The following is a 26,958-nucleotide window of genomic DNA, read 5'->3' as shown; positions in this document are numbered from 1 at the left end:
TACCGCGTGGTAAAAAAGATAAAAAAAAGTATTTAAAAAAATCAAAATCTTTGCAATAAGTACAATACTATGGCTTTATGGCGCCACCTAGCGGACATTTTTTCCTTTTTATATTAAACACAATTTATCTAAAGTTTGGTTATTTAACTAAAATTAGAGCTCAAATACCCTCGAACTTTCGTAAATTTCTTATTAAGAATATGCTTATGAACGGTTAACTTCACATATTTTACTTAATTACTTAAAAAATATGTTCGCAACGTTAAAAATTCATTGTTTTTTTGATGATTTGCCTATAAATTTTCTACATTTTATGGATTTCCCTATAATTTTTTTTGAAATTTTGAAATTTGAAAAAAACCCTGTAAGTACTAATTCCTAAAATTTTGTATAAAAAGAGCCGTTTGTCTAAAACTCAAAAAAGTACAAAATGATTAATAAAAAAAAAAAATAAAAGTGCTATCCTTTATACTTAATTATTAGAGTTTTTTTTTTAAACAAAACATCTTTTAATTCAGGTGGGAGTGAACAATAAAAATATGACTTCAATTTGCAAGATAATTTTCAAAATTTCACGTGACAGATCAAATGACAGTTTTTTTGTTACTAGTAAAATTTTAAGTAAGTATTTTATGTATTTTATTTATGTTATTTAGATCAGTAAAGCTAAACGTTTGGAAAGTATTGTAATTATATTTATATCTAAATGAACTTATTACTAAAAAGATTATTAGTTTTTACTTAAATATCTGAAATAAAAAAATCAATACAAAATATTTTGTAAAATAAGTGTATATTAAACTGAGTATGTGTAGGCTCGTTGTTAAAAGTTCTGTGTGAAACTGAAAAGGAAGATGTAAATGAAAATTATGAAGCATTAGTATACCTGTGTGGATCATTAAAGTTTATTTCTGAAAACAAAGTAAGTTTTTTTAATATATGTGTAGTCTAAATAGTTTTGTATTTTATAAAAATTAAGATTTTCAAAGAAGTCCAAAACATTGATAGTATTATCTTTACTTTTTTTATAACTGTGTGTTTGTATCAAAATATTTTTTATAGTTACACATAGCTTACCATGCAAATAAATATACCTAAAGCTTAGTGATTTAGAAAAAAGTATAATTAGTACTTTATCTTTTAGTTTAACATTAGCTTTATAGTGTTTTAGCTAAACAAAAATTATATTTTAGAATTATAAGTCTTATTACTTGTATATAACCGAATACTAGAGAGGACTCAAACCTAAGGCTGCTATTTATTATTCATCAACTTTAGCTATATTTATAATTTGATTTATCTTTTTAACATCCTTAATTTAAAGAAACTATACTTATAAAATGGTTGCTTTAATGAATCTAATTTATACTAAACACGTTACGGTATATAAACGCCGCAGTTATTTCAAAATATTTGTAGTAACCAACATAACAACACTACTTTAAACCAAAAATGTGATAAAGTAAACAATAGTAGAGAACTAGTAATAATTAGTCATTAAAATAAAAGCCTAATTGTAAACTTTTACCACAAACTTTTCTTATAACTGTTTAGTAAAAAAAACATAATTCGAGCTGAAAATTACCTCGCGGACCGCAGGTCTTGGCTTTGAGGGCCCCATTTGGCCCGCGGGCCGCAGTTTGCTGACTTATGTTTTAAAAGTACGATTCAATATTTATATATTCAATATACTATTAAACAAGGATTTTGTTTGATGATGTTTTCAATTAATTTTATATTTTTACAGAAAATAGTTGGACTATTACACTCATTAGATTTTATCCAAGTACTTTTGAAAATGATACAAGATCTAACTTTTTCAGCGATGAACTGTAAAAATACTGGAAACAAGAAGTTTTTAAAACAAACTTTGGACATTTTAGTACAGGTATGTTTTGAACATTTATAAGGTTGCCACTCAGTTATGTTAACACGTGTTAGTTTTGATCTATTTATGTATAACACATGTTTGTTTAGTTCCTTTGTAAAACAAAGACTAGCCGTAATTTACTCTTAATTTTATTAATTTAATATTGGGTTATAAATTTTGTTGTATTTTTTGTTAACATTTTTTACATGGTGAACCAAAAGTCCTTTGACTTTTTCAATTTAGAAATATATTTTTCGAACCATTTTTTAAACATTTAAGTTGAATTTTGATCTTGAATTAAGAATCATTTCGAGTAATTTTAAACAAAAAATTAACAAAAGCTGCATTCAAATTTACTTAAGTTCTGAAATACTTGAAGCAGAAAAGAAACAAAATAAGTTTTTAAAAGAAGAAACTTAGTTCTAATCAACAATGTTATATCTTATTTTAGTTTGCTTATAATCACAAAAGTCAATTACGCATGCTGTCCCACTGTGTACTAATTAAATGTATACTAAACTATTGAAAACAATCGAGTATACTAAATATCTATGGAGTTTTTTTTTACTTAGTGGAATTATAACTTATAATAAAAACGCATGTTTCTATACTTTTAAATAGAAGTATCCGCTTGGTGTCAACATAACTTATATTTACATTAACTTATTATTACAAGAAGAGCTTTTTCTTCTAAGGTTTTTAGATATTAGAAAAAATTGTTAAAAATACGTTATAATTAAAGAATTTAGTATTGTTTGATTACTTATTTTATTAAATTAATTTGTTACTGCTAAATTTTATTATATTTTTAATGTTCATTGGAATGTTTCTGCATAGAATATTTATTAAAAGTTATTTTAGCAACATAAAAAGTAAATTAGATGAACTAACAAGTTTTATAAGTTTGTAACAAAAAACTTAATTTTAAAGACTGATTGAAAAAAAGTGCCTAATTACCTTTAAGTAATGTTGATGCTATTGCACGTTTTCCATTTACATAAAGTATTTGATGTTGTTTATTTAAAATTTAAATGTACTTGAATAAAAATAAAACAGCTGCGTTTCACAAGATGGTTCTACAAACTTGTACCTAAGTTTGTGTGAGACATAAGTTGAAACTGATTATTTTAATTATGCTAAAGCCTTTCTTAGTAAAAAGTTATAACTAGTTATATTCTTAATTTTAGAAATAAAGTACTTTATATAAGATGAACGCAACTCTTTTTGTTTTATGGTTAGTGGAGTTTTGTTATATAACTTGTTTGTATTGGTAAATATTACCTTTATTATACCAGTGTATACACTTTTTAAAGTTAACAAAGAATTTTTCGCCATCTGTTTTATTTTTGCAATTTTTTCAAACAAAATTTATAGAGATATTGTTTTTAATTATATGAGTATTATCACTCTTAGCTGAATAGTTGTTAAAAAAATGAATATCAAGAGATTCTTACAGATAAGACTTTTTAACAAGACTCCGAATTACTTAAAAATGTTACGATTTAATTAAAAAAACATACTACGATAATATGATTAGTTACATGTTAGTCGGTACAACTTGTTGTTACTTAATTTTTTTTTAATGTAAAACACATTTTAGTAAATTTTTTAAGTATTTAAAACAATTTAAGTTTTTTTATGTTTATACCAATAATTCTTCCTGCTCTATAATTTAACTTTATATGAATGTAAAACACATTTCAAAATTCAAGTAAGTTATGTAAAAAAAGATGAATGAAAAAACATTTCTCAGTGAAATATTGTTATAATAGTTTGTTATAATGAAATAAGATTTTATTACATAAAACCTTTTGAATTTTTTTAAATTTAGCACTTTATAATCAACTTCAATAATGACTAATGAAATCTTAAAACGAAAATAATTTTTAAGGTTTTAAAAGTTACTACTTCATAAACAGTTAAGCAATAAATAGTAAACCTATTTTAACCATTAAATTATCATTGTATTTTAGAAAAACTATTGAAATTTGATAGAGACACTAAGTTTAAAATGTTACTGTTTAAGTTTACAGAATGTTACTTCTATGAAATATTTAAAAATTGTTAAATTTTAAAAGCACTACATATTTTAAAACGTTAGAAAGTTCTTTTAATTTAAACTATAAATTTGTATGTTTGAAAAGTAAAGGTAAGTTATTTGGATACTCGTTTTACCTTAAAAATATAAATATAATATTTTTATTCTGTATTACTTTTTGTCTTTCTGAAAGATTTTACTCATAGTTCTTTACTATCACTAAAAATATAATTAGTTTGTGACTATCATTTAAATTACAAGTTACAAAACTGTTTGTAGCTAATAAATATTTAATAACTAAGTTATTATACTATTTTATAACTTTAATGTTTAAAAAGGTTTAATATAAATTGTTATATGCTGATTCTTTTATAATGTTATAATGTATAATTCTTTTTAAATAAAATTTTTTCAGAATTATTTACTTAATGCACAGACGTGTTCTTTGAGAGAAAATTAGTTTGCTGAATACATTATTGTAAAGATTAAGTATTTATCTTCTCCTTCTATTAAGTAGAGGTCTTTAATTGTTTTGTGACAAACAAAAACGTATTATTATATACTAGTGAAGGGTTTAGCTTGTAGAATAATTTTGTTGTGTTTTAATATTTGTTGTGTGAAAAACTATGATATATGTTTTGATATCAATCCAAAAAATGTTTTTGATTAGTATAAATTTATTTTTGTTTGAAAATTTTAAGGTTGTCAAGCAATTTTTCTATAAATATTGTAAAAAGTTATTTACTTAGTTTTATTATTAAACAAATATATTTACTACATTTGTATCTAAGTATAGATATAAAATTTATGATATACATATTCATAAAGTAAATGTATTAAAGATAATTATATTCTAAAATTATTAAGTCTAATATGTTTTCTGTTAGATTCTTAATTGTTTAATAAAGTAATCAAGTTGTACATTTTATAAAGATAACAGAGGCCTTAAGAAATATGTTAGAAATTGGAAAATTTGAGCACATAAGTTCAACTGCTTTATCGACTTTGTTAAATTGCATGGATCTGTTCGCATCAGACACTAAACTTAATTGGATCATATCTCGAGTTTTTAGGTGAAGTTCATTTTAATATATATTTAGTAAAATATGAATAATATATACATATATAGTAAAAATAGTATAGTATGCGTCAAAACTTCATAATACTACATCTACAACATGCAATAAAGCTTTTGAATTATAATATGTATGGTAACATAAAATTCTTATAATATTAACACATTAAGTTAAATCTGTTTTTTACAAGTTGATTTTTTTGTTGTTTATCAAAATTGTCAAAAACCTTTTACTGCTTAAAACTCAAAATAGCTTTTGAGATATTAGGGATCAAAGCTAGGAAGTTCAATAAGTAATTTATAAAAGGTGTAAACTAAAAAGCGAAGCATAACTTTTAAAAAGTAATTCTATCTTCTTCTTTTTTTAGATAATCTTAAATTTTTACAGTTTGTTTTATTATGAAATTTATTTATTCTCAGTTTTTTCGTGAATATAAAAATAAATTTAAAATATTGCATCTCTAAAGCTTTTTAAGCTATGGATCTAGTTTTTAAAAGGTTTTCCCTTGCATGGTTTAGAAATAACTGTAGGCAGCTTAAATTAAGATAAAAGCTTTATCATCAAAATTGGAAGAACTTTTAGATCTAGTTTAATTAAAACAAAGTAAAAACAATGATTACTTTAACAAATATTAGACTGAGAAAGATTGAATACGATTGCTTAAAAAGTTTAGAAGATATTTTTTATTATATAGTATTTTTTTCATTAATTTTCTCCTTTTTTGAAAAAGCTGTTGAACTCTCTAAATTGATTCTCTATATCTAAAAATCACTTTGAATTAAAAAAAAGCAACTTGTAACTTATTTAAAACTCAGCAAAAAATAACTACCTATGACATTAATAGCTTCGTTATTGAAGTATTATACTTGCATTATCATTTTGTTACCAGTAACCTGTTATGTTTGCAAACCGAAAGGTTGTTCTTTTTTTGCTAACAAAGCAGTGTTCGATAGATTTAAAATGAAGGAAACACTCATACTGATAGCAACAAATTTTGATTATTGCAATGCTTTATCGTCAACCATTTTCGTAACTTCAGTTTTTGATTCCCTTTTTGTTTTTTAGTTTGACTTGAACATACTTTTTGCTTTGGTTGTATTAAGAAAATAGACAAATCGTTTATAACTAGCACTAACTTCAAGGCATACAGCAGTAGATTCTATTTACTAGACCTTAAATGTAAAGAAACTCTAGTATGTATAACAAAGCACCGGTAAAAATGTTTAACATGCAATAACATCAGTAAAAACTTACAAGTTTTCACGTATGTCATGAAAAAAAATTATGTAAAATTTTTTAAAGTAACAAAAAAACAATTATTCTTTATTTTTGTATAAACTATAAGTTTACTTATTAAGTAATGTTTAAAAAAGTATTGTTATAGTAAACTAACGGTTTCGGAGAGTGTAGTGAATAATCTACTGACTTGCCCGCAGTGGACAAATGTACTAATGTCTTCGTTACGTAATCATTTGACAAATGAAAAAATTGTCATCAGGTTACTGTTCGTGTTTGGAAATATTCTTGCAAACAACAATTTCGCTAGAGAATTACTTTTTAATTTTACAGGTTTTAAAATTTCTTATTATACTTAATCTAAGTCTACTCTAATAAAGTAGACATAAGATATGAGGTTACAATTTCAGTTGTTTTGTTTTTTTTTAAATAATCTTTTCAGATTACAGTTTCCTTGTCGTTTTTTTTAATGTTTTAATTATAATTTGAATACTTATTTTAGTAAATAGAGGTTTGAAGAGTTTTATACGAATGGTTTTTTTAGTAGCTACTGATGAAAATTAGTTCTTCTTAAATTTTATGGATGCTTAATAAAGTTATCAAAACAAATTTAAATTTTTTACACAATGCTTGTTTCATAATATTTTTTAACATTTATACACTATATTATTTTTTATTCTTATTATTGATTGTTTTTAAACACTATATTATTTAAAATAAAAAATTATATTAATATTAAGATAAAGGTTTATAATAACATGCAGGAAGACAATAGGCTAAACTTTAAATAAAAAACTAAAACAAAAAACTTAACAAAATCTAAATAAAGCCTATAGTTCAAATTTATTAATATAGGAAAATCATAATGTTATTAGGTTAGTTTATCTTAAACTTTGAAAAATGTAAGCTACTTGATAATATTATAGTTTTAAAACTCAAACAAATAAATAACTAAGTAAGTATACTAACATTTAGCAGCCTTGTAAAATTTGTGAACAACTAAAAAAGAAAACAACTCTTAAACTAAAGCATTAGGCTGAATTTACTTGTTTAAAAAAGTTTCACTATTGTATTGTGACGTAATTATAAATTGGTTTAAATATTTGCTTGTACAAATTAAAATAGTGATGTTCTTATCAAAATGCTTTTTAAAATGTACACATGAACATATTAATTCGTTCCTTTTATTTAAAGAAGTTCCCCGTCAGCGTTTGCTATTTCCATCTTTTCATAGGTGCAGATAATGCAGATTCTCTGCAGATTCCTTATATGCCTGATGTGGTGTAAAATTTTCCATTTAATGTTTTAGTTAGTATTATTGCGTTTTAGCTTCCAAATATATTTGGACAGTTCGGTTCCGTTTTACTTGTTAACTTTTCATATCTATTTTATGGCTATACCACCTTGTTTTAAAATTTCCTCCAGTGCTCCCGTTTGTTCTGTCTTTTGACTGATAATGGTTCTTAAAAATTTGAGGATAAGGTTTGGTTAACAAGCTGTGACATTACATGGGCTTTGAATGTCACTAGCTATTTCAACGGGGGTAATTCTAGCCTGTAGATTTGATAGCTTGGTAGTTCTACAAGTCCTGACAGCCTTCTAGAGAACTTTTTTACCTCCATCCTCTCTGTCTCTCATTGAAAGGAGAACGAGTGATCGTTTTTTGTTGGTATGGGGTAGTTACATTTTCTATAGAGCATATGTCTGGGTTATCACATCCACGTGCTGAAGGACCATACTTTTGTGTTGATAGCACTGCCTGTTATCTGAATTTTGATAGTGGTCGTTATTAAATGAGCCTCCAGTCTGTCTCTGCCCAAATTGTCTGGCTGGCTGGCTGTACATTCCTTCTTTGGCTCAGGAACTGCTGATTCCGTTTTGGTCTGTTAAAATATCTGATCTCTCTTGAAGCATTTCTTGAGTTTCTCATGTCTACATCGCAGACATCCATGGCACATCTTTTGAACTCTTGTAATCCAAGTGACAGATTACTAGACACTCTATTTTTTAAATGGTTAGGAATCAAGTGCTAAAAAAGAAACTTATGTAATATTTCTTTATTTTCCAGGTCAAGTAGCCATTTCGAGACCTCATTATTTAGGTCACAGCCACTGATATTCCGAATTTGTTTTTTCGGAAGCAAAACCCGTGGTAATGCTCCATCCTTATGCATTAAGTAAGCACGCAAGGTTTTAAAATTTCTTTCTCTGTGCTCTGTGCACAGGATGTAGGCTGACATGTCATTTGGCCAATATTCTCTTAGCACAAAATATTTGTCATCCTCATCATAGATGCTATGGTCAGCCATGCGCTTTTAAAAATATAAGAATTGAGTTTTTGCATCCTTGATGTCATATCTTAAATTTTTCAACCATTTGAGTATCTCATCACCCAAATGCAATCTTTGCACACCCTCATACTGCACCTCCTGATATATGGCTTGTTGCAAGGTGGGGCTTGTATATCTGGGGCTAGCTGCAAACTGTGGGGTTTCCTATGTATTGAGTGCTTCCTTACAAAAGTTGAAAGATTTTGTCTTATGTCATACCTGTTTTTTTCTTGACTTGACCTCATTCTTTCCTGATTATCCTGGTCCTCCTGATCTGTCTGTCTAGTCAATGAAAGGTTTTGGAGCTTGAGTTGGTAGAGTTCTTCTTCTAGTAATATAGCTGCTTTCTACCTCTCCAAATCTTTATTTTAGATTTTTAGTTCCCTTATTTGATCTTCTAAAGATTTAGTCAACTGAGGTTGGGTATCACGTCCGGGTCACCAATTGTAACCTTGGCCTGTGTTAAGGGATTACTTTTAGATATAGAGGTAAAGCTCCTCTTATTTTTATTAATATTTTTTTCAACAATAAAACCTAGAGCGTTTGGAGCTGGGGTTTAAACCTACATTTTCCTGCTCCATATTAAATAAATTAAATATTAAATACAAGGAAATATAGAATAGCTTAATAGTTTTAAAAACTTTATTTTACAACTTTAATTTAAATTTAAAACAACCAGTTTTAAACTTTCTAATAGTTTAATATTGCGATCAAGTAATAACACCAATGAAGAAAATCAAGGTTGGCACTATTATATAGGTAAAAAATCAGCTTACATTAATAACAACTTTATAAACATTGAAAACATTAACCGCCAACACATAACGAAAATGGCCGAAAACTATAATATAGTTTATTAACAAAGGGCAAGTTTGTTACAATGTAAATTGTATTGGACCTTAAAATTTTGACCTTTAAGTTTTTGGTTGGAAAATTTTTTACATAAAGCAATTATCACAAAATCACATTCTTCGCGTTTTTACGATTTGAAAAAAAGTTTCATGGAGGCATTTTTTGATTGTCTATCATTTTTTATCATTTTTCGTTAATTTTAAGATTTTTTGCGATAATAATTAAGAAGTGCCTCCATGAAACTTTCTTCAAATCGTTTAAAAACGATAGAATAAGATATTGTGACAATTGGTTAAATGTAGAAAAATTTCCAACTAAAAATTTGAAGGTCGAATTTTTAAGGTCTTATACAACTTACATAGGGGTTATTTTCAGAAAAACTGATTTCGCCTCTACCTACGCTTCTTCAAGTCAACTAAAATTCGTATAGTGTTTTTGTGATATTTCTTATAAGCAAATTAATTTGCAGCTGAAAATTCAAAGGTCGCCTTTATTATAAGCAACCTAACGCACGTATTTTTTTCGTAATATTTTAAGCCAGGGGTCGGCAGCCTTATGTAACTCGCGGGCCAATTTTCCTAGAAAAAATTGCTCGCGGGCCGCACTATTTAGAATGAAACCTTTGAGGGCTGCATTTATTAAAAAAAAGTTCTGGTAATCAGCAGAAAAATATTATGCAAGATCAAAAATATGTTATTAATTTTTATAGCTTTCAAAATGTATATTTCTGTAATCAACTGTATATTTTAATTTAAAAGAAAGAAAACAATTTAGTTTGTCTTAGTTTATAAATTATAATGTATAAGTCAAAATTTTATATTCTTGTCAGATAGTGATGAATGCAGTAATTGGTCAGTTTATTCTCTTACAACCGAAGTCATTAATAATCAACTTCATGATATATCGAATAAGGAAGTGGTAGTTAAAGGACTTCGTGTTATTGCTAACATGTCAATGAATGAAGATGTTGGTGTTCGCATCTCAAATGACTCTGAATTGCTTAAGTCTCTTATGCATATTATTACATGTCACATTGGTGAGTAAACTTTTACGTTTTTGAGATATTAACAATAATCTTCCTTTGTTATTCAATAGTAAAATATATACAATAGAAAATTGCTTCAAACCAGGAGTAACTATTAAAAGCGAACATCTATATATAATAAATGTTTAATTTTACGCTTAGGCTGGTTTATAAACTTACAATTTTAACGTTTAATCGTGAATAACTTTGAATAAATTATTTTGTAACTAATGTATCAAAATCTCATTAATGCCTATCAAAATAAAAAACACAATCCGGCAAAATATAAAACAAATAAATTAATCAAACATTTTAGATTGTATATTAATATTTATATTTGCTTTATTCATAAAAAGGTTGGATGTCCAAAATTGTTTTATAATGTAAGTGAAATTTATACAAAACTTTATTTTATTAAAAAGTAAACAATCCAGTTAGGAAAACATTATCTATTTTTATACGGAAATTCTTTACAGAAACTGATATTTAAAAATACATAATAAATTCAAGTTATAAGATACTTTTAATATAAGCTTATAAAAGACAGAATTATTTGTAAATATTTCTCAAAAGTTTAAGGAATAAGTACATACCTATCACTACTAAAATTATTTCAATTATATGAAAGTATATGTAAAGTACAAACAAAACTTATACTGCTCGTAGAGATTTTATTGCATATTTGTAAAACACTATTTTTATTTTGATTCAATTGTAATGCTTCAATAATTACATTGTACATATTTTTTCTATTTATCTGTATTTTTGAAGTATCTCAAAAAAAAAATTCCTGGTGTCTGTGTCTATTAGTAAATACATACAAATTATTTATTTTTGGTATATTTTGTTTGTTTATAGACTATGAAATTTACACTATATTGTTCTATATCCATTATAAAATGTTTGTAAATGAAAAAAAAAGTTTTTATTTTGATCCTTAGACTTATTGATTAACCAAAAAGTTTTTGTTGTTTATTGTATTTTTTAGCTTTTCTAACGGAAATGTTTCTAATAAAAACTATGTTTTCAGTAAAAGTTTTATAATCAATACGTACCATTAGGTTTTTGATATTAATCTCAGTTTAATTTAAATGTCAAAAAATAAATATTACTTTCGAAGCTTACTTTTCTTTGATTTTGTTATAAATTATTTAGTTATACTAGTTAGTATTTAAACACAATTCTCTTTATCATTAAGTTATAAACATAACTGACCATTTTCAAACTTAATTTTTAGTAACCACTACATGATGATCAAGAGCTAATTTAGTTAGTTGTTAGTGCGTTATTCCAGAAATCATCTAAAACCTTAATTTATTGACTAAAATAAAATGTTTCATTTTAGGAAGTTTTTGAAATAGCTCAAAAATTTATTTAACTCTATACCAATTATAACGATTCTTCTAAAGTTAAAAGGTATAAAAATAAGTGTTTTAACAACTAATTTACCGAAACTAATATTAGCTTATCGTATAATTCTAATATGAAAGTTGATAGTTTATTTTTACAAGAATAAAATTGAAGTTAAAATTTTTTGTACAACCATTTTTCAAACAAGTTTCTTACATGAATTTATGTAAGGTTTTTCAATCAATCACTTTAAACCGATCTTCTATATTTTTGACAATGGAAAATTTTAGTTTAAAGTAAGTCTTCATTGAATTAACACGAGGTATTAGATATTGTAATTAAAAAAAATACTGAAAGCTCACGTATTTTAATAATGATTTTCTTATAGCAAAATATACTTATATGAAACTATCTTACTAATAGTTGGAAATAAACTATGAAGACTGCTTAAAACGTTTTGAAGAAAATATAATTATTTTGAGATATTTATTACTTGTTCAGTTTGGAATTTTAAAGCTCTTAGTCTTTAAATAAATATTTCAGGAAATATTAAAACAGTTAGTTATGCATTAGAACGCAAATTTCTATAGGCTACAATAAAACCTTCAAAGATTTCGATACGCTAAGTGATACGTACTTTTATTATATGTCTTGATTTTTTTAAAAATGTTAAAATAAGCAATTAAGTGCCAAGATCGGTATTTAAGCCAGTTAATGTTCAATTTAATTTGTTTTTTTATTTAATACAGTATGGTATTTATAAACTTCATAGTTCTTTATAACGACCTTATTTTTAAATTACGTTAATAAGTAACTCTTTCCAAAGTTTTAAAATCCTTACCTGTATACTGATGTTTTGGTTTACGTTTATAGTTTTTATTACGATTATTGCCTTCTTTATCTGGTTGGTGCACGCAAGTACTAATATTAGTATATTATTAGTTTTATACTCTTTTGTTACATTTTTTTGTTTTAAATATATAATATTTAGCCATAATTTGTTTTATATTAATATGGTATGTAGATTTAGTTTGACTTACTTACAAATATTTGATAGCACATTATAAAATGATAATTTTATGACATATAGACCAAGGTTTCCCAAACTTTTTTTGAAAATTGCCCCCTTTAAAGAAATTAGAAAAGCTATTGCCCCCCTACTACTCAAAAGGCTACCATTTAAAACACCTAAAACTTTTTTTTGCTCTTCATCTGCAATTCAACAATATCTAGTATAAGTTTCAAAATTTTAATATCGCCCTCTTTCGCTCCTTTACTAATTATTGCACCTGAACTTACTAAAATCGCCCCCATGGGGCAGTATCGCCCACTTTTGGAAATCCTGATATACACAAACTAGTTCATTGATCTTACACCTAAATTTTACATAATCATATTTTATATTTGATTTAAATGAAATAATATAAAACGTAATAAATATTTATCTCACTTGGTTGAACAATGTTCTATTTAGAATTAATTTAGTATAAAAAAATATTTCAGATGATGAAAAATGCTCAAAAGGAAAAGAAATGGTAACAAATTGTATCATAGCTCTCAATAATCTTGTTTATTACAATAATGACATTGTGAATACGAAAACTTCTGTCTTTTTGCTTAGAATAGAGTTGACCACAAGCTAGTTTTGTTTGTTTAAATTAATGTTAGATAAATGTTCGTTTAACATAACGCTAATTTAAGCTATAAATTAAAAACATTAGTTTAATTTAGTGGATATAATACTTCTAACAGCTTTTTACTGTCTTCAAATATATATATGTAATGTAACTTACAGCAAAGCTTTTTTTGTGATGTTTTTGTGATTGAAATTCTAACAATTTAATATTTATTTAAATTCACTCAACAAGTTTCCAAACAAAAATTTGTTAGACTGATTAGGATCATCGATTATTTTTTTTTCAAAACACCTAATTTTACAAAACAGCCTAAGGCTCTATAACCAAAGCTTAAATGATAGCCAAATTGTAAATATCCGTCTGCTTCTACATTTAAGAAATATTATGTTCAATGCTTGCTTGTAAAGTAAGCATTTATAAATTAAATTTTTTGAGCTTTAGTACGTAATTGAATATACTAACAATCTCACCAAACTTACGTTATTGTTTTCAAAAATTTTAGTGTGCACATGTATATCCAAAAAAGTTAATGTCAATATTTTACAATTAAATTGCAATATGCGTAACAAGAAAACCTAATTTAAGATTTGTTTTGGTTTACTTGTATTGCACTTTTTTTTTATTTACCTAAGCTTCTATTAAAAAAAAGGAAATTATATCTGAAATTGAAGTAATAGTTGTTAAACTTGTAGTCTTATTAAAGTTATTTACATATTTGCCCATATAAAAAGCTTAGTTTTTATTAAGTGCCTTTATTTATTTTTTTTTAAATAAAACATGTATAAAGTTAAAAGTGGTTTAGTATTTTACCTTAGGTTATACCTAAATATTATAAAGTTTAATATCATTACTCGAAACTTTTCTTAATGACGTTTCACTGATTTTCATTTTTTAGACTAATTAAAGTAATGAAAATTCAAGTTTTTGTACATTGTGCGTTGATTGAAATAGTACTACATTAATAGTTAAAGAGTTTTAAAATATTTAGTTTTTGAAATTGAAATCATACTGAACTAAATTAAAGATACTATAAACAAAATTGAAATGAGACAAAATAAGCTTTTGAAATTATGTAAAATAAGCAACTTAATATAACGATTTAGTATAAACATTCAAAATGTCTAGTTTGATGAATAATTTTTCTATTTACGTTAATTAGGCTTTAACAGTCGAAAAAATTAGACTTTCAAAATATGTAGCTGTAAAGAGTTTTCAGCTCGCATTGAAATCAGAAATTACTGACACACTCATGGTTGTCGATTAGTTTATATATTAATGTTATCATGATATTAATCAACTGCTTAAATATACTTTTTCTTAAGTTTTTAATGCAGTCCGACCCTTAATTTAACTTTTGAGAATTTTCAAAACATGCTGATCAATACCTAAGTGCAATTTATTAGGCATTTTTCCGCATCATCACTATCACAGTGAGGACTGACCTTATAAATACCGTCACTTTTTTTTTGAGAAACGTCTTTTTAGATTCTTCAAATGTACATAATTGTTCTTTAACTTATAAAGCTAAAAACCTGTTAAATTCTTATTTTATATTCAATTGTTGAAACAAAATTAATACAAATACTTCATAATTTTGTTAAACTTAATCTTTATAATTAACCTAATCATTTTATCCATCAGAATGGGCTGAAAATTCTCTAAAATATATTCTAATAGTTTTGCAATTGGTTGTTTTAAAGTTTCTATTCAAGTTATGCACTGGAAAATTTATTTAATTTAGCGTTAAATTTAAACATACTATTTTAAAGTTTGCAAAGTGTAAGTATGATAATAAATAAAATATTAGTTGCTTTTACTAATGAGACCTTTATAACTTCAGCAATAACAAACTTTGTTTATTACTCAAGCTTAGTTAAGATATTTAATAACATATACGGTTTTTTAGTCTAGCTAAATATGTAGACAAAGTTAACTTTTATTCAATAATAAAATTTTAGTTGTGACGAAGTTACTAACTTGTGAGGATATGTTATCCTATGTTACTGAAGTCGCTAGAGTTCTTGGTAACTTGACTAAATATCAGGATGTTAGAAATCTTGTGCACAAACATAAAGGTTTGAAAAAAGTTTAAAGCTAATATAACTACGCATGTGGTAAAGAGTTTAAATATGTTTCGAAAATCAAACTACTTTTTTTATTACAGACTAATAATACTTACAAACTGAATATAAACTGTTAGAAAAGTTTTTCGAAAATAATAAACAATTTTGAATTAACTATTTGCAGTAAGCTTTAGCAATAGATGCCGTTAGTACTCAGAAATCTTCGGTCCTATTTTTTAAAATAAAATATAACTTGTGTAAAACTACCGAAGTTTAACTTTTTTGTAATGATTTTATAAATATGCTTTTTACTTGATTGTGATTAAATAGTAATGCTTCTAAAAATAATTTCTTTCTTTTTTCAAACAGTTTTTATTACTATATTTTTTCAAAGTAACGCATGAAGGAATTCTTACATATATGTATTAGTTTTACCAATATTAATAATATAATGTTTTTCAGTTTTTATAAACTTAACTAAATTAGTTTAATTTCTAATAGATTTTTATTTAAAAAAAAATGCTGGTATATTTTTATACTCTTTTGTTTTAAACTCCATAAAGGTTTAAGTATCTGTATAAGATACGTCTTTTTAGATTCCTCAAAGGTCGTTTACTGTACATAATTGTTCTTTAACGTTTAAAGCCATAAACCTGTTAAATTCTAATTTTATATTCAATTGTTGAAACAAAATCCATTGATTTGTATAGTTCAGTTTGAATTTGGTTTTGTTTTATAATTCTCTTGAATTTATAATTTAATTTTTTAAAGTTGACTTGATAATGACAACCTTATTGGATTCTGGAGATCACGCGTTGGTGTACAATAGCTGCGGAGTTCTTATAAATATTAGTGGGGATTCAAATAAACGACACGTTTTGATTAAAGAAGGAATAGTTGTCAAGTACGTCATTTAGTTTTTATTTTTTTTTTCAGACATAATCAAAAATTTTTGAAGACTACTACGGATGTATATTTAAAATTTTGTATTTCGGGTATGTGCTTTTTATTGTTAATAATTAAGTTGGTTAAATAAACAAAAAGTCTAATTTTACTACTTTCGTTGTATCTCTTTTTACTAAGGTTATTTATTTATTTATTTATTTATTTATTTATTATATGCTTGTCTGTAATTAACTCGTGTAGTGGTAGCAAAACCTTATATGTATATAAATTGTGTATAAAAACTGCATAACTCACACTCTTTTTGTTTGAAATATTAAAAGTTTAAAATAAAATCGATTAAGGTTATTACTATGGTTGTTTAAAAACCTATAACATCTAAGTTATACCGATAGTACGTGGAATATGTTATTGACAGGGTTGCCACTCGGTCAGGAAAAGTCAGGAAATCAGGAAAAGTCAGGAAAAATTTAAAAAAATGACAAAAGTCAGGAAAAGTCAGGAAAAATGGGGGGTTTTGAAAAAAAGTCAGGAAAAGTCAGGAAATTTGATAAAATTAAAAAAAAAGTCAAATTTTGTCTGTTTAAATTTCCAGAATTCCTTGTTTCCAAAGCCTTCAAATGGTAAAAATTAATTAAAAGTCCTTTGAAGTCAGAAAAATATTCCAAAATTTTCCCAAAAATTTACAAAAATATTTAACTTTATTTCCAATGCCTTCATCTGGTATAAGTTAGTAAAATATCCTTTATAAAACTGCAGTCTCCTGTATGAAAATTTGATTGAAAGCTAAATATAGTTTCTAGTATTAGATTATATATTATAGAATAAGTTTAATTTAAGAGTTTGATTTAGAAAAGTCAGGAAAATTTTGGTAAAAAGTCAGGAAAAGTCAGGAAATTTTTCTCAGCTTGATCAGTGGCAACCATGTATTGAATATGTGCAAAGTGTAAAGATACTTTCTGTTTTTTTATCAATTGAAAACTTTAGTGAAAACAATTTTCTACTACCACTAGAACAAAATTAAGCCTTATAAAAATACGTCATGATATAGTTTACGTGTGAACTAAAAGAAAGTTATGCGGTATTTATGAATTTTAGTTTTAAAATTTTGCTTTGTCGTTAAATATTAGTTTTATATATTTAAAAAAATAGTTTATTTAAATTACGGTTTCATTTAAATGTAAACGATCATTTTAACGAAACAAAATAACTTTTTACAATTAGACTATTCAATCATTGTTATAGTTGATAAATTAGACATTCGATTTAGATAAGTTACAATGATTAGAAAAATAAAAACAGAATTATTAGAGATTGTACCGTGTTTTAAACTATTTAACTATGGAAATGATAAACCAAACGATATTATATAAATACTTGGTTAATTCTTTTAGTTTCGTTATTTTTAATTTATATACTCATAGTTGAGTAAAACTTGTAATAAAAAATGCTTATTTACTATTTAAACCGACTGATTTTTGTATACAAACACTCATTGTCTTAAAATTGTCGCTTTGTTTGTACTTAAAAAGTCTTTCATAAGATATTTTTTGTTTTAAATATTGTATATATAAAATAATACTTCTAAAAGGGTATTTTATGTTATACTTTTAACTTTGTTATATTTTAATTTTTCTATGCTTGTAATATTTTCCAAAAAAAGCTTAACAAAAAAAAAAAACTAAAACAGCGGTACAGGTTGAAAGTTTATTAAATTGTATTTAAAATTTGGTTGCACTCAAGTATTTAAAATATAAAGTATAAACCCTTGATTAAATTACAGTAAGATAATTGTGTTAAAAATACAAAAACATTTTTTTACTGATCAAAATGAATTAATCAATTGACATTCACTAAAATATTTAAGCATTAGTTTCGCATTAAGAAGTATTCTTATTAAAAATTACTACTTTATAACTTTTAAGTCAAAACTACTTTTTGATTTACTTAAAATTAAAGGTTAATTTAGCCCTAGAGTAGTTAAAAGTCATATGTCTTTAAATAATATATTATATAGGGTATGAAGTAATTCTACTTTGAATTTCAGAGTTAAAATAAATACTCCTAAAGAACAACAAACTAAGTTGTAATAAAAGTGAAGTTTTTATTAAAAAATTCTGTTTGCAGTACCTTGAAAGTAACCTAACTAGCTACCTTTTTATGTCGCACTTTCAAAAATTTTAATTTTATTTAACAACTTTACAAATAAAACTAAACTTAATACGTCTTAGAAACAAAGTATATACCTTTAAAAACTAATTTAAATTTTCTCATGCATTTATTTATTGTGAAAAAAAAATCTTAAAATATATGATTTATTTCTAGACTCACAATAACTTTAGTAAATCACAACAAAACTAATAACAATAAAAATTTTAGTAATATATATTTGTTTGCAAAAAAGAAGGAAACTTATTTTTAAGTTTGTATACATGATCGCATTATTAGCCACTGCTTGTTCATTAAGTAGCTTATGATTTCATAATCTCTTGCATGTAAATAATGTACTACAGTAACCTTTATAGGTATTTTTAGTACATACTTTATATCTGACAAAATAAAGACGCATTTATAAGTTTGTAGCATAAAAGATGTGGCGTTACTTCAAAACAAAAGTGACAATCACTGTTAATTAACGTTAAATTTAGCAATGATACAAACTATGTTGATGAGAACACTATATTTTAGCAATATACCAAGTGTCTAAGCTTTGTTTAACTAAATCGAAACAAAGTTAACATTGGTTCAAAGTTAACTGAATAAAATTTAGCTAAATAAGTTCTCTTTATTTAAAATAGTGCACTGCATTTTCATATAGTTTCTTCAAAAAATCTTTTTACATACCAAGTATCTGTTTCATAAGTTATTTTACAATGTATAAGAGATAAAAAAATTAATTAAAAATTTTAGCCTCAATACATAAACAGTTAAGTTTTCTCAAAGGAAAATAAATACAATCAGGCATACTAGTAAAATCAAGTAGTAAGAAGTTTAAAAACAAAGCCGAAAATGCTCATTAAAGAGACAAAACAAGCGATGCTTCTTAAAATATGAGCAAAACAACAAACTTGTCCCAACAAACACTCAAGTAACGGATACAATCCTTATTAAAATCACACTTGGATATTGTAACAATACAATAAAAACTGAGTTAGCTTTGTTTGAAATTTTCAAATGCGTATGTGTGGCAATCTTATGTGGCGTGATATTGATATGTAACTACTGACCAATTACATGCATTGACGCTAGCTCCTATTTTTTTAGATGTAATTAGTATTTACTTACCATGCTAACACGTTTGTGCTAAGATTTCAAAATTTAACCAAAGAGTAGTTTTTAAATTCAGTTTTTCTTATTTGATTAAAGGTAAAAAATTTCATATACAAATAAAGCTAAAATAAAACTAAAAACATAACATATAATCATAAATGTATACAGCTATGATTAAAATACCAATACCTTTTTTTAACGTAAAATTTTTCCATAGTAAAACAAATAGTTATTACTAATTCATACTAAAGCTTTATTTTAAATATTAAACTGTAAATCACAAAAGTTAAAAAAAAATCATTTTAACACAATACAATAAACAAATTATGTTGTCTAAACTGCAATAATAATAATAGTAGTTTCGTTTAAAATCAGGTTCGAAAATGTTTCTAATTATAGATTTAACAATTATGTATATAGGGGTGAGCAAACTGCAGGCCGCAAAGAAAAAATCTGCTCCCTTGAATGTACCTTTCAGAAAAAACATACACCTTCAAACAAAAAAAAAATTGCTGTAGAAGCTTACGATTAAGCTCTTAATTTCATAATAATTAGTTACTAGTGATTGTCTATTGCATATTTTATCACATCTTTAATTAAAACAGTAATTTACTTGTTTATTTAATTGTAATACTACAATTATTGTAAAAACTTTTTTATACACTATGCGGCCCGCGAGCCACTTTTTCTAGGAAAGCTGGCTCCTGAGTAGTAAAAGGCTGCTGAATCCTGATCTATAACATATTGGAAAAAATACAGATTTAATGAAAGTGATAACAATGAGAGATGTAAAGTTTTTTTATTTATTTTTAACTATCAATGAGAATGCAATTGACGGTTGTATTTTATCATTATTCATTTTTATCTAATATTACCTAATTAACAAGTAATAAAAACATCCTGACATCTACAAAAAGAACTTTAGCCTTTCAAGATTAATGCCACACAGTACAATGTTATCAAACTTTTGCCATGATTACTGTTAAGTAAGTTATTTATGTTTTGTTTAATTTTATTGAAAACTAATTGAAAATTTGTTTATTAGTTTAAAATATAGCATTTAAAACACATTAATAGAATCACAAAACAATTACGTTTGGCATCTTTTGTCGTGATAATAAAAAATAGGATTTACCGATATAACTTTTACCATATAGTGTTAAGAAAATTAAACCAAAAATACAGAAACGTTCATTAACTAGGTGATTGAATAATTCTAAACTTACTATTTACGACGTGATATTTGCCTTTTATGTATAAAACGAACTTATATAAAACTTGAATTCTAAACAAAATTAAGTTTGAAATTGAGTTCTTATATAAAGTTTTAAGTTTGTTTTTAAATAACTTAAGTTTTTTATGTCAAAGAGTGGAAAACAATTCCTTAAAACATAAAGTTTGAATATCAATACATGGCTTCAAATTTTAACATAAATACGTAAAAATGTTTTTTTTTTAACTTCATGAGACTGAGGTTTTGTGTATTAGTATAAAACCAAAGTTTTTATTAAGTAATGGTAGAGTTAATAAATCAGGGTTTTCTGCAAATAAAAACTATTTTAATCTTTCTAAATTATTTCCCAAAGATCCTGTACTAATTTATAGTTTTCAAAGTTGTCTAAACTAGTATTAATTCAAAAATTATTTTGACGTCATAGTGTATAAGTTTGCATTTAATAAACATAATGACTCAACTAACGTATTCACGACTTTATACATCTTAAGTCAACTTAGGTGAGAAAGTTTCATTCGGCTGTTCATTTTATTATTAGTCACTAAAATTTTCCGTTGCATTTTATTAGTACTATTGTCAGCAATTCATATTAAACTTTTTTTTGTTATTTTAGAGTAATAACTTAAGAATTAACGAAAATTTGTTGTTATAGAACTAAAAATAAATTCGGTTATTTTATCTGATACTATTGAGATTTATTCTGAATTTTTCTAAACAGACTTACGCACCTATAAACAAACAAACCATTTATAGATGTTTGTGTTATTTTATATATAAACTTACAAATGTTTTGATTTATTGGCATTTTTACTTTTTGTATGAAACTATCTATTTTTTGTTACATAAGTTTAACTTTATAAATAGACAGATACAAGCTTCTAGAAGCTACATTTTGTTTTGCCATTTTCTAATTAAATAAAATAAGAGGGTTTATTTAAAGAAAAAGGCTAAAACCAAACAAACCGTAAATGCTTGATTTTTTTTCTATAATTCAAGAAAAAAAAAACTAAGACAGTTACATTATAATCATAAAAATAGTCTATATTCTTTAAGCTTTATTTTATAAACACAAGCATTAATATAGGTTTAAAAGTTTACTTTAAATATTTTGTATGTAAATTTAAGACTATAAGGATTTTAATTAAATGATAATAAATGCTTTAGTAAATGCTATAATCCTTTAAAAAAATATTCAATAATTTTTTTAGACATGATTAGTTTAATAGAATTTATACAGAATTGTATGAAGATTTGTTGAAAACTGGCTGTTTTAGAACTGTTTTAATTTTAAGAGCTTTAAATTTTAAGAAATGTTTCTTTACAAGTTTTAAAAACTGTAAGTGTCTAAATTAGAATTGAAAGCACAATGACAAAGACAAAAAAGGAGTCTTTTTAAAAATTAAATACATTTATTAAATGTAAATTACATTAAATTAAATTACATTAAAATTAAAGTAATCATTAAATACTTTTTTTCGTTAATTAGTAATAAGTTTTAAAGTTTTGTTTCACAATAGAAGAGACAATAGTTATAATAAATTTAAATCTATCTCAATTTTTATCGTTTGTAAAAAGCATATGGTAGCTAAAATAAAATACTAAAACAAATTGAAGCTTTTTAAAATCTGATTACAATAGTTTACTTATAATTATACCTATGTAAAGAATATAATTTAAGGCCAATGTTTAAGTACTACTTAACTTTTTTTCTAGATACCTATGTAAATGTTAATGACAATATTAAACTTATATATAATTAATTGATTTCATTTTATTATTTATTTTTTTGACAACAATTTAAACTCGCTTTGATAATTGTAATCAGTAAAATTATGTTATAGTCTCAAGAAGTCTTTAAAAATTTAAGGATATGTGATGTACTTCAAGATTTTGCTATGCACGACTGGCAGTTGTGCGGTTTGTGCTGTCAGCTTATGTGGAATTTGTTGTCAGGCGACTCGGATTTTAATGTACAATACTCATCTCTTCTTCAGACTTTACAAGATCTAACTGGTAAGAAGAATTATGTCAAATGATTAACAGATTTAGATATAGCATTTATCTAGTCGAAAATAATAATTGAAACTAAGTTTTTTCATTTACCATTTTCTAACTATTAGATAGTTATGCATAGTCTGCTTAGATTTTTTCTTGAGTATAAGCTTTTATTGAATTTATTATTGAGCTTATATACTAATATGGAGTATATATACTAAAAAATCATGCTGCATAATTCATAACGTTTTTTATAGCACCTTTTGTCTGATTTCATTAATATAGCGACCTTATTTGCTAAGACCCGGAACTGGCTGTAACTTGATTTCAATAAAAAACTATCCTTCCAAATATTGATTTCAAAATTTTTTTTGATCTGGTTCCAATAAATTGGATTAAGAATGTTTCTTTTTTTTTCAAAGAGACTTATCGTCTATAATTTAAAAACTAACCACACTAAATTAACAACAAAAAGTCCCTTGAAAAGACACCAGCTCTGACTAAATTATTAAGTCATACCAATTTAGCAGTTTTACATACTTTTACAAATTGTAATAGACCTATAATGAACAGAATCTTAAATATTTATTAGTTGCTGTAGAAGTTGCAAATGATATAAAATACAAAGGTTAATTTTATGTTTGCACCTCGTTTATGCGTTAAAAAATTAATTAAAAAAAAGAATGTTGATTAATTCTTTGTCATTTTAATTTCATCTATTCATAATACTGTATTACTTTTTTTAGGACTGTTTTAAGTTTTAATGGACTTAATGGTTTTAGGTTTTAATTTTTCATTCCTAAATCAATTAACCTTGATATACTTCATTCAATGTTCTCTAATAATTTTGATTGAATTTAAAATCAATAAAACAGTAATTCTCCATCCAAAAGCATTTAATCTTTAAGGCCATAGGGTAATCCAATTTTATAATGCCATAGGGGAGTCATATTTTATACAAAGAAGACTTTTTTTCCGATATTCAGGGTTGCCAAAAAACCTGGAATTCTCGAAAAACCTGTATTTTGACAATTTAGGCTAATAAAACTGGACAAACCTTGAATTATAAACAACTTCTACATGTTAAGCAGTAAAATTTCGATTTGACACAAAAAAATCTATCGTATAGATCAGCGGTTCTTAACCTTTTTTTCATGTTTTACCGCTTTTTGGAAAATTGTTACCTAATTTACCCCCAATATACAGAATAGTGTTTAGTTTTGAGGAAAAAAAACTATATCTTTTGAATTTTAAGCTTTTTATAAATAAAAAAACCGTAACATTTAAAGAGTTTATTTATCTTTAAAAAAACAGTTAAATACTAAGTTATAAATAAAAAGACAGTTAATAAACATTAATTTACATAACTTGTAATATAGATAGTTAACCCCCTAAAACAAGGGAATTTACCACCAGGGGTAAATTTACTTCAGGTTAAGAATCGCTGATAGAATTTTTTTTGTCATAATCAAAACAATATTTTATTAAAAAATTATTTAAAGAAGTTTTAAGATATCTTTTCAATGTTCTTATACTATTTAACACAGTTTTTTACCTTTAAATTAAGAAAAAAAACCTTAAACGTGTAGTTTTAAAAACCCAGAAGAAATTTTGAAAACCTGGATAAAATTTGCCTAAAACACTTGGCAACCCTATATTGCTGACAGCTGTTTGTTTGCAAATAGCGTCAGTTATCAAAGCAGATTTTGTAAGCAGAAAGTATTTAAGTTTTTAAAGAGGGCTCAATGTTAATTTAAATAGAAATACTGGGCCACTGTATGGCTTTAACAATTTAGGGTGTGCAAATAAATTTTCAATAAAAGTGTTGTTTAAGTTCAACGCTGTAAACAAGTTAAATAAGTGTGGAACAAAAGTTTAACTTGTCTTTGTATTTAACTTTAAACAAAAATGGTTTTTTAAATGTATTTTATTTATTAGATTATCTAATAGTTAAAAATTTGAAAAAAAAACTAGTATATATAAAACTATTTCAGTGTTGTAAACATATACTTTTATTTTACTTTATTTTGATAGCTTTAGCAAAATGTGAACTAGAGTCTTAAACAGACTAGAATTTTTAATTAATCATCTTTGTATTATAATCTTATTAACATTACTTATTAAAACATTTATATATATTTTTTAATTTCTGTTAATAGCTGATTGCAACTTTTTTGTTGAAATAAATGATTTATGCGAAATAGTATGTATCTAAGTACTATGATTTGTATTTCACTATAGGTTTGTTAGTTAATCATTTTTAACGTAGTGAAAGTTTGTTTTATAAATTTAAACAGATAAGTCCTTTATGGAAAACAAAAGTAGCTTAAATGAGTCGAATCCAGAGTACTGCACTAATTTTCTTGACGGGTGGGAAAATGAGTTTTTATACTTTGCACAACCCTTAGTTAACAAGTTACAAAACCTTGGTGTCAATACTTAGTGTTCTCAATTAATTCCTGTTGAAGCTGATGATAATCAAGTTTAAGAATACTGACATTATTTTGTTTTAAATATTTTTTTTTAAGAATATGATCTGTAGCAAAGCTAGTTGTATAAATATACAATTTCGTTTTAACTCTTTTGTTAGTGCAATGTTGTTGTTTAACATACTATTTAGATAGATTTTTTACTACTTGCTTTTTCAGTTAACCTATTTCAGTTAAGGTATTTTTTGTATATGATTTAGTTTGTTTTTAATTTTTATAATACTAGTTATACAAACTTTATTTTAGTAACATTTTTTAACTGATGATTTAGCTATATAATCTTATTTTGTATTGTAAGTTATAAAAATGTAATAGAATATTTCACTAACACGACTTTAAAAAAGTTTTCTATACATGTGTGTCTATTGAAATGCATCTAATATTCTTTATGAATTTGCATCTAAAGATAAACAGAAAACTCCTACAAATTTTACTTTAATTAATTTATATAAGCTTATACTTATATAAGTTATTATTTGTTTATCTAAACTTTTTAATCTAATTAATTTTTAAAATACATATCAACAAGAAATCAATCTGTAAATCAAAAGTTAAATTAAAAAAAAAATGTTTAAGTGTTTTTTTAAGTGGTACGTTGTAATATCATTATATTGTAAGTCGTAAATTAATTTTTTGAACAAGATTATCAAAAATTACTGTAAATTGAACAAAGTAACTAATGCAACTAAGCTTAAAAAACGTAGGGTTTTATATAATATATATCAAAATTTTTAATTATCTTGATCTTAAACATACTTTGTTATTAAATGCCTATACCAGTTTCTTAAAGTGGGAAATTTCGCCCCTTGGAGGCAATTTTGGCTATTTATTGACCCAAAAAGTTATTTAACAAAATTGCACCATGTTTATAATTAAGAATATTGTACAACTGAACTAATTTCAAATATTTGCTTCATATCAAAAAAGTTAAAGCTGTTGGTAGATAAATGAATTAGTTTTAATAAAAAAAGACCGATATATGTAATTAATTTTAAATTTTTTACGTAGTAGGTAGTACTATTAATCGAGTTTTTAATAAAGATTAAAAAATTTTTTTCGGTAAAAACATTGATGTTGGTAGATTAATTTACAAGTTTATGTAAATACTAAATGCTCAACTTATTAAGTTTAGAAGATATCATGTTTCATTACAAATACAACTTGGTTTAAGAAAGGTATATACATCTAGAAAAACTATAAATGACTTAATTTTCCATATGATTTGTCGTAAAATCGAAACGTAGTGACTAATCTTTAGACTTGACCTTGTTTATTACGTTTAAAAGTTTTTCAGCAATAATAATTTCGGAGTACAAAAACTTATGATTTGTAGTTTCATTAGTATTTAACCATTCATAACCTTAAAAAACTGCTTTTAAATTCTTTACATTAATGATGTAAAGTATAAGTTATAAAAAATCGTTCAAATATTCTCGAACCAGGTGTTTAAAAAGAAAATGTACTTAATGTATGTTTTGTACTCTAAAAACATTTCTAAGATTTTGTTAATTTGTAAGCTCAAAAATTTTTTATAGAACTTGTTTTATTTTCAGCTCTGTTTACAAAAAATACGAGTAGCAGTATACAGATTT

The 26,958-nt window shown here is 24.9% G+C and overlaps 1 protein-coding gene across 1 annotated transcript in view; it reads left to right on the top strand.

The window, feature by feature from the left end:
- The window catches only part of LOC145829302 (armadillo repeat-containing protein 2-like), a 51,178-nt gene extending 25,493 nt beyond the window's left edge, over positions 1-25,685 (top strand). The window contains exons 8-18 of the mRNA XM_082937065.1: positions 519-621; positions 816-922; positions 1,748-1,888; positions 4,842-4,981; positions 6,369-6,553; positions 10,231-10,437; positions 13,279-13,413; positions 15,371-15,487; positions 16,247-16,379; positions 22,750-22,895; positions 25,175-25,685. Coding sequence (XP_082793191.1) covers positions 519-621; positions 816-922; positions 1,748-1,888; positions 4,842-4,981; positions 6,369-6,553; positions 10,231-10,437; positions 13,279-13,413; positions 15,371-15,487; positions 16,247-16,379; positions 22,750-22,895; positions 25,175-25,320 — 1,560 coding nt within the window. The 3' untranslated portion in view covers positions 25,321-25,685. The remainder of the gene's footprint in view (positions 1-518; positions 622-815; positions 923-1,747; positions 1,889-4,841; positions 4,982-6,368; positions 6,554-10,230; positions 10,438-13,278; positions 13,414-15,370; positions 15,488-16,246; positions 16,380-22,749; positions 22,896-25,174) is intronic.
- The last annotated feature ends 1,273 nt before the right edge of the window (positions 25,686-26,958 follow it).

Source organism: Thalia democratica, chromosome 2 (genome assembly GCF_965202585.1).
Source record: "Thalia democratica chromosome 2, ktThaDemo2.hap1.1, whole genome shotgun sequence".
Taxonomy (NCBI): Eukaryota; Metazoa; Chordata; class Thaliacea; order Salpida; family Salpidae; genus Thalia; species Thalia democratica.
The sequence above is the reverse complement of the archived record's forward strand: the minus strand, read 5'-3'. Positions and strand labels throughout refer to the sequence as shown.